Source organism: Lepisosteus platostomus, chromosome 13, assembly GCF_059453375.1.
Source record: "Lepisosteus platostomus isolate fLepPlt1 chromosome 13, fLepPlt1.hap1, whole genome shotgun sequence".
Taxonomy (NCBI): domain Eukaryota; kingdom Metazoa; phylum Chordata; class Actinopteri; order Semionotiformes; family Lepisosteidae; genus Lepisosteus; species Lepisosteus platostomus.
In genome coordinates this window covers 15,353,720-15,366,982 of record NC_142623.1, presented here as the reverse complement: position 1 = coordinate 15,366,982, position 13,263 = coordinate 15,353,720, and the positions used below count along the sequence as shown (strand labels likewise).

Here is a 13,263-nt window from a genome sequence, read left to right as displayed (position 1 = left end):
GACTGCCTTGGGCCAGACAGGCTGCTCATCAGCAGTGGCATCAGGTCCTCTTCACAGATGAGTCGCTCTTCAGCCTGTTCCACACAGACAGGATGGGTAGAGTGTGGAGGAGGAGGTGTTGTTTCTTTTTTCCATAGGTATAGAACTGCCCATGGTTTGTATGTAGTCCGATATAATTTACCGTGTGTGTAAAGGTAATTGGCAATGAGGAACGTTACAAAAAACTGGAAGAATGACAGCTGACCACTATCTCACCATCCCTTTCCTGAAGACTCACTGGAAATGTTCCTACTAAATCTCAATTGGCTGGTAGGTCTCTGATAACACAAGACTGAAAAGGGCAGGTAATTCTTTGTACAATCCTAAATGTGCTTCCTCTTCCTTTTGTGACCCTCGGTCTGTTTCATAGCCGAGTGCATAGCCTATTGACTTGTTTTACAGTTTGGCCTATTTATGTGTAATTACACATCGGAAATCTGTGATGTTGCTACACTTTTGGGTTCTAAGCAGAGTTATGGACCAGATATAAATAAAACAAATGCAACAGACCTTATATTTATTCATCTTTATTCATATTCCAATTTTGATTTAGGTTAGCCATTCTTTTTCATTATGTTCTTCTTGAGATAAAACACGTGTGAATCTTTCAATTCTAGTTGTTTGAGGGTCTGAAAGAGAGGAAAAAAAACTTGTTTCAGCAAATCATTCCAGGGATACATTTCCCACTGTGTCAAGTAATGCAACAGCGTTTTCTTCTCCTGTGAGCTCTACAGAGCACTTCTAAATAGACGGGACCCTACCAGAGACAAAAACGGAACACTCACTTGGCCCATTCGACGTTGAGGATCAGGTGATCGTAGCCGAACCCAGACACACCAGCGATGGCTCGGGCTGCGTCTTCACGCCGGTGGAAACTGATGAAGGCAAATCCCTGGCAGACAAACAAAAAAATGGATATATAATACAGCCCAGGAAAAGAGAAGTTACATTTCTCAGCAGGAGGGAAAAAAACCCATAAGCCTACTGCTCTGTTCTGCTGACAGGCTACAGAGCGACTTAAAACACGGACATCCTCTCTCTGCCCAAGCTGAGCAAAAAAAATCACCACCACACCAGGTGAAACATGATTCTGATTTTGGCGACTGTTTATAAATGCCAAAACTAAAGCATGGAGAACTTCAAATACAGATTCTACACTGGTTTAAATACCACTACTGCAGAAACTGTACACAGTCCCTCAGCTTGGTTAATGCCAAGTGCAAAACATTACAGTAAGTGTCAGGAGAAATTAAAAACTGTTGGATATACTTTCGGGAGAGAAGCCTGGGACCACCTGTAAATCGGAAGCTGACTTATCGATATCGCCGCAGCACATCTACCACCTGAGAGGAACTCCAGCCCCAGGTGCCCTGGTCCGTGCTGTTCTGCAGGCCACCTGGCAAGCACGCGTCATGCCGTCAGAGGCAAGGCTCACCTTGGACTGGCCAGTGTTCTTGTCCTTGGCCAGATAAATCCTGGAGATGGAGCCGAAGGGCCGGAAGAGCTCCTGCAGGTCGGTCTCCCGGGTGTCCTCGGACAAGTTGGTCACACGGATCGTGGCATTGTCATCAGCTGGCAGAGGCAGAGAGGAGGGGAGGCAGGGTTAGAGAGGGATCAGACAAGACCCAAGGGACTGGAAGTGCCCCCTTTTCCCTACTGGGCCGAAAAACCGTGGCCAGCAGCTCTGGGATTTGAAATAGCTCCAGCCACGGGATTCACCCCAAGAGCGGACGGTTTGGCTCTCCTCTCCCTCACCGAGGTGCCGAAGAGGCAGATCTGGATGTACACCAGCGACGAGAGCCGAGCAACAGGAGGGAAGAGGCCTCCAGCACATTCTGACTGGAACGCAATTCTTTACTGCCACAACAACTCGTTGCATGGGATTTGATTTGGGGAGCTCAAAGAATTAAAAGTTATCCAACCATATACAATTAAATAAAATAAACACAAGACCACCTATAATAGCCAACACATCCAAACACAAAGGGGACACGTGTTTTGCGTAACGTCTTGCATTACGAGATTTCTCCCTCAAACTGAAGAAGTCATCTTGCTTTTCGCCTCCAAGGCCATTAACTCCTCATCATCCTGGTTAAAGACATGAGCCGAGTAATAAACGCTGCCCTCTCACCTCTGCGATTCGGCTGCATGGACTCCCCACGACGAGTGCTTCCGTCCCGCAGGCTGGGGGGCACATACTTGCCCGTCTTGCTCTGCGCTGGCTGCACAGGCTCAGGCTCTGGAAAGCAAAGGAACAGCGAGGTTTAAGCCATCTTCTTCCAATGGCAGCTCCCACACAGCTCACGAGCGCCGAAAAACAGAAATGAAACATCTCGGGCATGCTTAGTGGCAGAGCTCTGTGATGCAACAACCATCCATGCATTCTCTAACTTCTTCTTCCTCCAATTCAGGATTGTGGGGGGGAAGGCCAGTCCATCGCAGGGCAGACACACACTCACACCTGGGTCAATTTTCCTAGAAAAAATGATTAGGCTACCAGTATGTGGACTGTGGGAGGACACTGGAGCACCCAGAGGAAACCCAAGGGAACACGGAGAGAAACTCCACACAGACAGCACCCCAGTATTTTACACAGGGGAATTGAACCCAGGGCCGCAATGCTGTGAGGCAGCCATGCTAACCACAGCCACAGTTTTGAGCTAAACCAACCTTCCCAGCTCTTTGAATGCGATACTGACGGCCTCAGTTCTCTGAACAAGAAGGCTCTGAACTAGAGGCTCTCGGGACTGATAGGCAGGGACCTTGGTGTTTGTTTGCGCTGAACCCGTTGCCTAACCAGCACCTATAGCAATGACACCCACAGATGGGGTTTTTTCACAACCGCCAGTATTTTACACCCATCCCATTCGGCAATCGCTGCTTGTTTAAGGTGTGGGTCTCTGGCTACAGCCCCGGGTGCCTGCGCTGTACAGGAGAGCCAGTGCCCACCTCCCAGAGGAGCAGCGCATCTCTCGCCAATGTCTCTGCAAGCTTGCCGGCACCCAGCCAGCTACAGGAGCCTGGGTTTTCCTGAAGGCCTGAGCAGACGCCTGCCCCCCCCAGCCAGCCCGGGCCATGAGATGGAGCCCAGGGCTTGAGGAATCCTGTCACCCTCAGCTGGCGACGAGTCTGAACCGGCCACCTGTGCACAGGCACACAGGTCAGGGGTCACGCGCCACCTTTACCGTTTGAACCAGCTGAAACCCCCCCCCGCCTCCCTGCATGCCCTCTTAACCACTTTCATCCAGCTAAGCTGTGTGGGAGGCAGCCAAAAGATCAGGACACTGCAACGAGAAACATCTTAGAACAGTGCAGCATCAGGAGGCAGCAGGTCCAGTACCAGAGGTCTTCTCCTTCTCCCCAGTGGACAGCCCCAGCTGCTCTGCCAGCTCCTTCTGCATGGGCCCCAGGGTGTCCTTGTACGGACAGCGGGTGGTCCAGTGATCGCCTTTGCAGATCCGGCAGGAGACGATCTTCTGGCACCTTATCCTGTTTAATGCATCATCCTGGTCATCCTGGCTATTCAGATCCTAATGGGGGAAAAAAAAAAGAGAAAACTATCAGATACCCTGTCTCTGACGTCACTGCTTTCTTGACTCAAAGACCAGCTATTGGAAACAGACACTAGCAGGCCACGCCTCCTTGATTTTAAACTGATTATTACAATGCCATTGTAGATAATGAAGAAGATAATCAAGAAGATAATTGTAGATTATCATTGTAGATAATCAAGAAGATAATCCCCACTGCAACTCTGAAGCAGTGCTTAACAGAGGGTCTAGAGTGCCACTAAAAACCTAAACTGCTTTGGAAAACACGGATAAGCCAAAGATATTCCACACCCAAAGTCGCTAATACATGCAGCCAAAGTAACATGGGAATTTGCTAACAGTGATAATCAAAGCAAATTGATCAATGATCGTTATTAGCCATCCACCGTGCATCGCTGTCCTGAGGCAAGCCTGAACCACACCGATCGGTTTTTGCTTCGTGGTTTTTCGGCTTCTGCCACAGGCTGCCCGCCGCTCGACCGCGCCACCGGCTCACCTCCTTGCTGGAAATGAAGGTCATGAAGACGTCGTCGCTGACCGTGGTAGTGGCCACATTCGGTCCTGGCGCGTCGTACTCAGAATTTCCAAACTTCTTCCAGTTCTGGTAATCAACCGGAACAAAAAAAAAGTTATAAAGCAAACCTCGTGGAGATCTTACCAGCAAGATCTCCATCCCCTCTTCGATACTCGTGAATAGATGAAACAAGACACACCCAAGTCGATCTATTCCCATTCTCGAGCCCAAGACCCCCCATCACCCTGGAGTCAGGATCCACCCAGGGATCAGATCTCCCTTGGAAGCCCTTGGAGTCGAATCACGCTTCATCGAGACATCAAGACACCAACCAGACATCAAGAGACAGATCAAAATACCCAAACAAAGGTATCCACTGCTGCTGAATATTCCCTTCGCACAATCAACCCCTTCACTGCTTAATAAGAGAACTGATTTGAACTGTTTGACTCTTTTCAGATCTTAAACATGTCGCTTTTTGACTGCTGCGCTTTATAAATTAAACTAAACTTCTGAGCAGAAAAACAAAATGCCAATATTCCATCTCAAGCAGCTTGTTAGTCCAAATAAGGCTTCAATTATGTAATCAGGCCCAGCTGGAATGGGCCGGCCAGTGTCAGGTCCTACAGGATTAGGGATGGGAACTCCCTGCACTAGCATTAAATAAAAGAGGTCTCCCCTTCCCAGAAGAATGCTCACTTGAGAAACGGGGCCAAATGACACAAAAATGAACATTACTAAAGTGCACATTCACAGACCAAAGGGAGGACAGCCCAGCCGTGCCTGACAGAACGCAAACACACCCACATATCAGTCAGACAGCTCAGTACCTTTCTCCTGGCGACGGCCTTTGATGCTTTTCTGGTCTCGATTTTGAAGGTGCGAACAATCTGGAAGGACAAACAACACTTGGTTCTGTTAGTAGTTCAGGTGGGTAGCTGCGTCAGCATGCGTAGGCTGCAAAGGAACAAGTAATAGATTATTCCATGCTGAAAAAAAGAAGAAAGAGAACACAACGTTTCGGCCATGGAGCCTTGACACCTGAAGAAGGCTCCACGGCCGAAACATTGTGTTCTCTTTCTTCTTTTTTTAAGCATGGAATAAACCTATTACATGGTTCTGTGCCCATCTTGTGAAACATTTCAGGATCAACCCAGAAGCACAGGGGTGGGGGTATTTAATATGCTCCAATAGCAGCAGCCAAAGGTCAGGATGGAATCACACTGTGTTCTCACCTCTCTTTTGCTTCCCTAAGCAGTAGGACTGAAAACCTGACCGCAAAATCTGAATATTAATACCCAAATGCAATCTGACCAAAAATAGCTACTCTTCCGTGATAAACCCATTTGAAACCCCTGAACGTCAGCTCTGAGAACTTTCTGAAGATTGTTAATCTCTTCCAGACACCACAGAGCACAGCCTATCTGGTAATTGCATACAACTGAGCAGAGTGTTCAACTCTTCAAAAACTCACCTTAACCTTCTTTCCATCCTCATCTATCTTATACTCCGTAAGAGTTTTTATATTCCCTTTTATTGTCTCTTTGGGCGATGGAAGTGTTCCTGAAAAAAAAAAAACAACAGCAGCACTTCAATTAAAACATACAGTATTCCTTCGGGATACTATATGACTATAGATCAGGACACATATACATTGTTACAGGTCAAGCTAATTAACTTAGGAAACTGATTGGCTTAGTTAAGTATGACATGTCATCATTGACAGCTACAGAGCATTGACATTTGTATTTGAAATAGTCTCTACAGAGAGTTGTATCTCAAAAACATTGTAATATTTGAAGACCCGTATTCAGTCAGTCCTGATGAGATCGATAGCAGCGTTATATTAACACTTCTTCTAAAAAGCTCTCTTGTTTATAGTCTTAGAGTTCTAACGGTTACAAAGGTGCTGCCAGTATTTCGAAGTGCGTGTATTATATTACCTACGACGGTCCTTAATAATGTACAACGTAAAACTAAGCTATCGTCCTGTAACCAGCTGCAAATATCCTTTAACTGCTGTTCGTGAAAACGAAAATAAACACGTATTGTCATTACTGTGCGGTAAGCACTCTGCTGGCGAGTCTATTTTATGGCATTTCTAGTATTTTACATAATACACTGAATCATCACACGTGTGAAACGGGTGCTTCTCGGCCTGTGCTCAGACCTTTTCCGACTAGGTCCTCCTCACCTTCGTCGCCCTCTTCTTCAACTTGATCAGCCCAACTGGGCTTAGAACTGGGAAAAGAGAGAACGCTGATCAGAAACGTACTTAATACTATAAGTAAAATGCCAGTAAAAGGTGATTTTATTCACACAGACTTACTCGTATTCTCCAGACGGCATCCCTTCGCTCTTTCTCAGCGCGTAGAAAGACCGACAATGGCAGAAAACAGGCAAGATCGGTGGATTTATTTTCGAGGCCTCGCTATTCCTGTAACAGCGACGCCTACTGCCTGGGAGGAGTTATAAACCCTTCCCAACCGCAGCCGGTACAACACTGAAGAAATCCCGATTGCATGTTGTGTACTGTGGTACTGTACTTTACGTCGATGTTTATAATAATGAATTAATACCTAGTGTCTCCTATGCTTTGATGTCAAATACTAGGTGCTCCGAGGTGTTTAGGTGTGAGTGAAGAAGAAGGACCATTCACTACCTTTGCTGTAACTGTGCCTCCTGCTATTCTAAGGCGTGTAATAAGTGTTAGATAATATGATAAATTGTATAGCATGGAAAAAACTTTTTCTTTTAAGGTGGCTGTTTTGCAAAGTAACAAAATAACTGCGGGCAGCAGCCCCTTTGCAAAAACTGGGGTCCAGTTTAAATGTCCCGTTCACGCGTTCCGGATCGTCGCTCCGCCTCTCTGTTCTGCTCCGTGAAGGAGGCCGCGACCGGACACTTTGTGAGCCTGACCACTACCACGAAAGATGGAAGAAATGAAGCCTAAAGGACATAGGGGGTTTATTTGTAAAGAAACCCCAGCAAGGGGGGCACCCCCACTGGCATGACACATTTCTCGCAATAGGCGTCGTGTCTCGCTTCCCCATGCTAAATAAGTTTGTGCTGTCTTTTTTTGTGGTCTCCTTTAAACAACAACCTATTAATCCATAACCGATGCCCCATGATGTCTTGTGAAGAGGGAAAGAGCTCCTAACGCAGGCAGGTAGACCGTGGATAGACAAACTGTACTCCCTGCTTATGTTCTAGTTTCGCTATAAATTAGCCTCCGACTCCCATGTGTATATATATATATTACCAAAAAAGATACGATGCAAATCGGAGAGTGTTGCTGCGAAGTACATCTGTGGACATGCTGGTAAATATTTGCATCCTGCGTCTTATTAAGAGTTTTTATGAGTGTTTTACTGTTGGGCCCAATTGCTACGTTAAATAATGAGTAACGGACAACATAACGTTATCAGATTGTTAAAAAGCGACAGATGATGAGGTTATTTCACGCCGGGCCTTTTACAACTATAACGAACGGCCGACATACGGGTTATACGAGCCGGTTGCAGCGCGGTGACGACACCGCCCTCTGCTCCCCTGCGTATAACGAGGATGTTGGCCGCCCGGGCTGACGGAGGCCTTTTTTCGCTCAGCCGGCAATATCCCTGTTGGGCGGCACAGGAGCCCCTGAGGCGGGGGACGAACCGGGGCAGGAGCGGCAAGGAGAGCAGAGGGCGGTACCATCACCGCGCTGCAACCGGCTCGCAGTCCCTGGGAACCCCCCAAAAACCCATCGCGGCCCCTGAGCTTCACTCAAGGACACCCCCACTTCGCCTTCACTAATTCGGGTGGTTAAAATCTGTGTCAGGGGTGTCAGACACGGTTCTGGGACAATCCAGTGTCTTTTCTTCCAACCCGAGAACCAATTAACCTCTTTGTTTTCTTAGCTCTCTTAAGGACTTTGACAGTTTTTTTTTTGTTAGAAACATTCATTTCATTGGCGGTACAGTTATCTATATACCTAGTAAGACCTCAGGCCCAGATACGGACTAGAGTTCCCCAGTTAAGTATATAATTAGATCCATTATGTACCCCCCAGAACCCTGTGGCCCTGCAGGATTCCCCTGCTCCTAGCAACCTTCTAGTTGAGTATGTTTCCACGTTGTTCTTTCTTTCTTGGTTCAAACGATTCTTCCAACAGGCAGCTGTAGCATTTGCGGATATTCAAACGTATTGAAACACACTCTCCATCAATAACGCCAATCAGTGATTATTCATTCACAGCGCGTCTTTTTCAAAACAAAGAAAACAAACCCACTTAAAGAAGGAAAAACGGCGACATTTCCGTGTTTACAACCGTGACATGTAAAAACAGGTTATCTCATTTACAACAACCAGATTAATAATTCAGTTTTTAATGCCTGTTATTGTTTTTTTTAGGCGCAGTTATTATCAGTGTGTCGCAATTCGTTACGATGTGTAGGCAATGCAGGCTAGACTAATACATGCGTTTGTTAATAAAAGTGAAATGTATCAATAGTGAAGTTTAATATCTATTTTTATTAGCAGATGTACTACAACTAATGCCAGGAGGGTCTTTAGTATGCGATAGTGAATTTTTACATATCCTGGGGAGTGCAGCGAGTCTAAATTAAGAAAACATATTTAAATGGAGTGTAACGCTTAACGTGTTCTGTCATTATCTGGGTGTTATTTAATAGATCTGTTGTATTTTATATGGTGATGGAACTCTACACCTGTGTTTCCCAGGGAAAGCAGGGCTTTGGGGGGGTGTTGGGGTACAGAGAATAACTTGTTTAGGCAAATGTAAGGGTGCATTAAAGAAAAAAAACTCTCATCGTCCGTCATCTTTTAAAGGTGATTATTTAAGACACTTCTTCGGAACAGCGTCCCTTCTCTTATCTGTGGTTGTGGTCCAATAGAAACGGTGGTGAAACCGTCGGAATGTGCGGAAAGTCTTGGAGACGGAGCAGGGGGCTCGTCCAGTCGAGACCAAGATTGTGTAGGACCGCACACGCCCCAGCGACAGTGCTGGCTTTCAGTGGACTGGCACACTGGTCACAGGAGAGGCCAGCAAGACGCTGTGTTTAAAATTACAAAGGTTCACAAGGTCAGAGGAACGGCAGGAAACTGCAATAGCCTGAAAAGATCTGTTCCCGAAGTCTCCCAAGTTCACCTGTTAGAGCTGCGAATGTAAATTTACTTTTTACTTACAGGTGAAGTTCACTCCAGTGTACCAGCACCTTGCTGTATATTAACCGTGATTATATTTCAGAAATAAAATTGCTAAAGCTATTGGACATTAGCTATTTGGACATTAGCTTAGAGCAGTAGATTCCAAAAGGCTGAACAAGCTCATCAGGAGAGCGAGCTCTGTCATTGGGTCTGACCTGGACCCCTTGGAGGTAGTGGCTGAGAGGAGAATGATGTCCAAACTAGAGGCCATCATGGACAACTTCTCCCATCCCCTCTATGACAGGCTTGCAGGAATGAAGAGCACGTTCAGCAATAGACTGATTCATCCACGGTGCGACAGGGAGCGCTACAGGAGGTCATTCTTGCCGTCTGCCATAAGACTGTACAACGCATCCACCGTGCGTCTTGGCAGAGGCAACAGCGACAGTGACCTGTTTCTGGACTAAACGCATATACACATCTACTGCTACATCTGTTCTCTTTCTTTTTCTTTTTCTTTTTCCCGTTTACAACCACTTTTGTGCAATATATGCCAGGGACCTGTGCAATACATTTATATTTATATTTATATCTATGGTTACATCTATATTTATATTCATACGTGTGATACGATTTTCTGTGTACTGTTCTGTTCTAGTTTCCTCTTGTGTGTCCGGACTGTGAGTAACTCTTGTATTGTCTTGTATTGTATGTATTGTACTATTAGTATATAATTCGTTACACTGTGGCTGTGTTGTGTGTGTTAAGCTGCTGTTGCACTGCAATTTCCCTCACGGGATCAATAAAGTATCTATCTATCTGTTGCTTGTTGTAACGATTTGCTAACTCGGCTGTAAGGAATACGCACTACCTGCTTTTGTCAGTCAGCGCTCAACTTAAATAACTTAAAATTCTAATTCACCATCTCAAACGGTGAAGACCGTTAAACATACATTTAAAAAAAATTCTTAGATGAAGTGCAACAAACTTAGCCCCTGAGTGACACCACACTTACATTCGTGTCCGCAATAGTATAAATATAACTTACACACGAAACCAAAACAGCGACGTGTTGACTTCCGTATGAATCATTTATCAATGAAAATAAAAGCGGTTATAGTACGGTACGGGCTCAAACTCAAGCCCGCTGCTGCTGTTCTCATTTTATGATGAATTACAATTGAGTACCGCGTTAGTAATTACGTACCCTTATCTGGTATAAAAGCCGTTCTTAAATTTTAATAACATTTAATTTCCAGGGACATTCAGTTATATTTACTAACACGAGACAAAAAAAAAAAGTAATAATCGTGGCCTACATATTAACTTGCTGATCAGATTAGTATAAATGTTCTGATTCGGAGTCCCCTCCAGTCGTGCTAATTAGAACAACACCAACGCTGAGCAGAAGTTCAGCTGCTCTCCCGCTGGGCTCAGAGCTGGAGATGATCTCCAGATAGCACCGTATTAACTAGTCCGCCGAGTGCTAAATCCGAAGGTTCGTTATAATTGACCTCTTAAGACTGATTTAGATGAACTAATTGCACTAGGGATAGTTAGGATCTGTGAAATTAGGCATGATTTTTAATACTTGAGTATAAGTATACTTTTAATATTTGAGTGGAGTGTCCAGAAAAGCGCTATACAAGTGTAAGCAATTATTAATTATTATTAATACCGTTGGACCATCGTTTTGAATGTTGGTTTCTCCTTTACCCATATAAAACTTGCAGTTAAAACAGAAGTGCACGTGAGGGTATATCTGATCGAGTCTGTTTGACAAGTCCGTCTCTCTGTATCCGCCTCATATCTGACAGAGTGAAAATCCGCAAAGCCATCATTTAATTTGTCACTTGATGGCGCACGATTTAACGAAAATAGCCGGGTAGACCACAGTTTCAACATTTTAGCAAAAAGAGTCTCTTTATGTCCTTCTCGCAAGACTGCAACACATTTTGCATATTAAAAAAAATCCCCCAGCCTTTCGACCTCCCACGCACACACCGATGCATCTTTCCAAGCGACACCTGCTTTGTGAATTCAGACCTCGTTTGTCTCGAATGCGGTTTTTGCTGCAGTTCCTAGGCTAGCTTCGTAGAACACGTTAATTTAACCTTTTAATCATTCTCTCGTTTATTTGTACTATACCAGCGTACAAAGCACCACCGCTTCGGTTTCGCTCTATAACTTTAATTACAGTTCCCTGCTTTAGTAGCATCTAGATGGCAGCAGCTGTTACTTTGGGTTCATTGCAATTAAGAACAGGTTTAGCACGGGGTTGTGGACTAATTTCAGCGGCCACGTTCATTGCAATTGGTTTTAAATTAGTAGTTTAGCACGGAGCTGCGTGCTAACCACGGGCTAGACCCCAGTTAGCGCGCTGCTTTCAGCTCGTTGCAAATGACCCAGGACGACCAAAGCTGATCAGGATGGGTGAGAATTCAGTTTTTTGTGTGATCAAACCAACTGTCAACCATTTGCACGTAGGACGGCTTGTATGTTTTAACGGGAAAATGTCTTTACGATTTCTTGTGTTCAAGGGTATTCTTCAACAAAATTGTGCTGTATAAAAAAAATCATAATTTTTGATTGATGATTGATTACATTCACGCGACTGTTCAATGCAAATATTCATCATCCAGATAGGGCTACACATTGGTGGTGGTGGAAGGGAGTCCCCATTACCTGTAAAGCTCTTTGAGTGGATGGTGATTATTATTATTATTATTATTATTATTATTATTATTATTAAGCAGCAGATCCAATCATCAGAAAACTGACTGGGCCCCTTGTCTGCCAATTGAAAATCCAACCATTTCTGAAAATGTTTGAAATTGTGTGATTTCTGAAAGCTGACGTCATCCCAGAGCCAGTCAGTCGGAGGCGTCGCCAGCGTGGATTTGAAACCCCACCTGGAGGACATGCGAACTCCACACACAAAAAAAGGTGCTTCAGTCCAGACCCAAAAGCTGGACGTCGGGGGCATTAAGTGCTGCTCCTCCGCTGAGAAGAATAAATCTGTGAGAAGAACAAACAACCGACTGTGGATAAGAGCGTTATTAGTGTGTGGAAGCCGATGTCCTTCCACAGCACGGAGCTCTGACGCTGCAGAGTAGCGCAAGGGGTGAATACACGTGTTCAGAGTGACCAGTCCCTTGGTCACTTGGTTGTACCACGTAGAGGGGCTGAGGTTGAGACACAGGTTGGCGTTCCGGAGGACGTGACGCGGAACGAAAGACCTCGAGTACAGAAAAAACGACCCCGCAACAACCATTAGGGCTCACTTTTTTTCCTCAGTTTTTCCAGACTGGCCGCAGGAAAGTTGCCAGGAAAGGCACAGCGCAGCCACGTCCCGCCGGAAAGAGCTTGCATGCCACGTACTTCTGCTCATTTTCGCTCGGTGCTGTGGTGGGTTTCGATGGACGCGAACTTTAAAACGGGCGAGGAGATCGCGACGACTAAAAGCCACTCAGCCAGGCCGGCTACTTTGGCGTGCCTCTTCGTGACGTAACTTAGCGTGAAGAGTGGGTACGCTACAGCCACGAAGCGGTGCAGGCCAATGCAAGCGATTGAGAAGATGCTGCCGTACGGGTTGCTGGTGAAGAGGAACCGCTGGGCCTTGCACACAGTCTCCCCGAAGAGCCAGTCCTGACCACCGGCATAATAGCATACCAGCAGGGGCAGGGAGAGCAGATGGAGGAGGCCTGTGTCCCAGGTGCTGCGCTCTCGCGCCTGAAGCAGCCAGACTGCCAGGGTGTTGCCGAGCAACCCGCCGCCGCACTCTGTCCCCGACACCGGGGGCCTGTGAGTGGCCTTGCTCGCTGGGACAGGTTGTGGCTCCCCCGCAATTCTGAAATGGACAAAGTGGTTAGAAAATGAAAAGTATCAGTTTCACAATGGTGGATTGTAAAAATCATATTAACAGCCATTTTTTTTTTGGTTTTATCAAATGTTCCAGCCATGATCAGAACCAAGTGCTAGTCACACTCATGATTTAATCAAATGCTA

General features: G+C 45.8%; 1 protein-coding gene and 1 pseudogene across 2 annotated transcripts; both read right to left on the bottom strand.

Annotated features, from left to right (window-relative positions):
- Positions 1-550: 550 nt before the first annotated feature.
- On the bottom strand, positions 551-6,551 carry eif3g (eukaryotic translation initiation factor 3, subunit G). 2 transcript variants are annotated; one of them, XM_088603450.1, is made up of 10 exons: positions 6,434-6,551; positions 6,275-6,345; positions 5,579-5,667; positions 4,935-4,994; positions 4,087-4,191; positions 3,380-3,569; positions 2,171-2,278; positions 1,475-1,611; positions 825-931; positions 551-668 (listed from the first exon to the last, which is right to left on the bottom strand). In XM_088603450.1, exons 1-10 carry the CDS (start codon positions 6,451-6,453, stop codon positions 653-655), a joined length of 903 nt encoding a protein of 300 aa, XP_088459576.1. In that variant the 5' UTR covers positions 6,454-6,551; the 3' UTR covers positions 551-652. The 2 variants fall into 2 exon arrangements, with proteins under 2 accessions (XP_088459576.1, XP_088459577.1); XM_088603451.1 differs by having other exon boundaries at positions 6,299-6,345; positions 6,434-6,547.
- Positions 6,552-10,077: 3,526 nt separating this feature from the next.
- LOC148650055 (P2Y purinoceptor 1-like) lies at positions 10,078-13,140 on the bottom strand (annotated as a pseudogene).
- Positions 13,141-13,263: the final 123 nt, after the last annotated feature.

Excerpts from the sequence above, each read along its gene's own strand:
- eif3g (XM_088603450.1), bottom strand. The coding sequence starts at position 6,453 with ATGCCGTCTGGAGAATACGA. Across the intron at positions 3,570-4,086 it reads CCTTCATTTCCAGCAAGGAG|GATCTGAATAGCCAGGATGA; the intron begins GTGAGCCGGTGG and ends TTCCCCCATTAG. Across the intron at positions 932-1,474 it reads AGAACACTGGCCAGTCCAAG|GGATTTGCCTTCATCAGTTT; the intron begins GTGAGCCTTGCC and ends TTTGTCTGCCAG.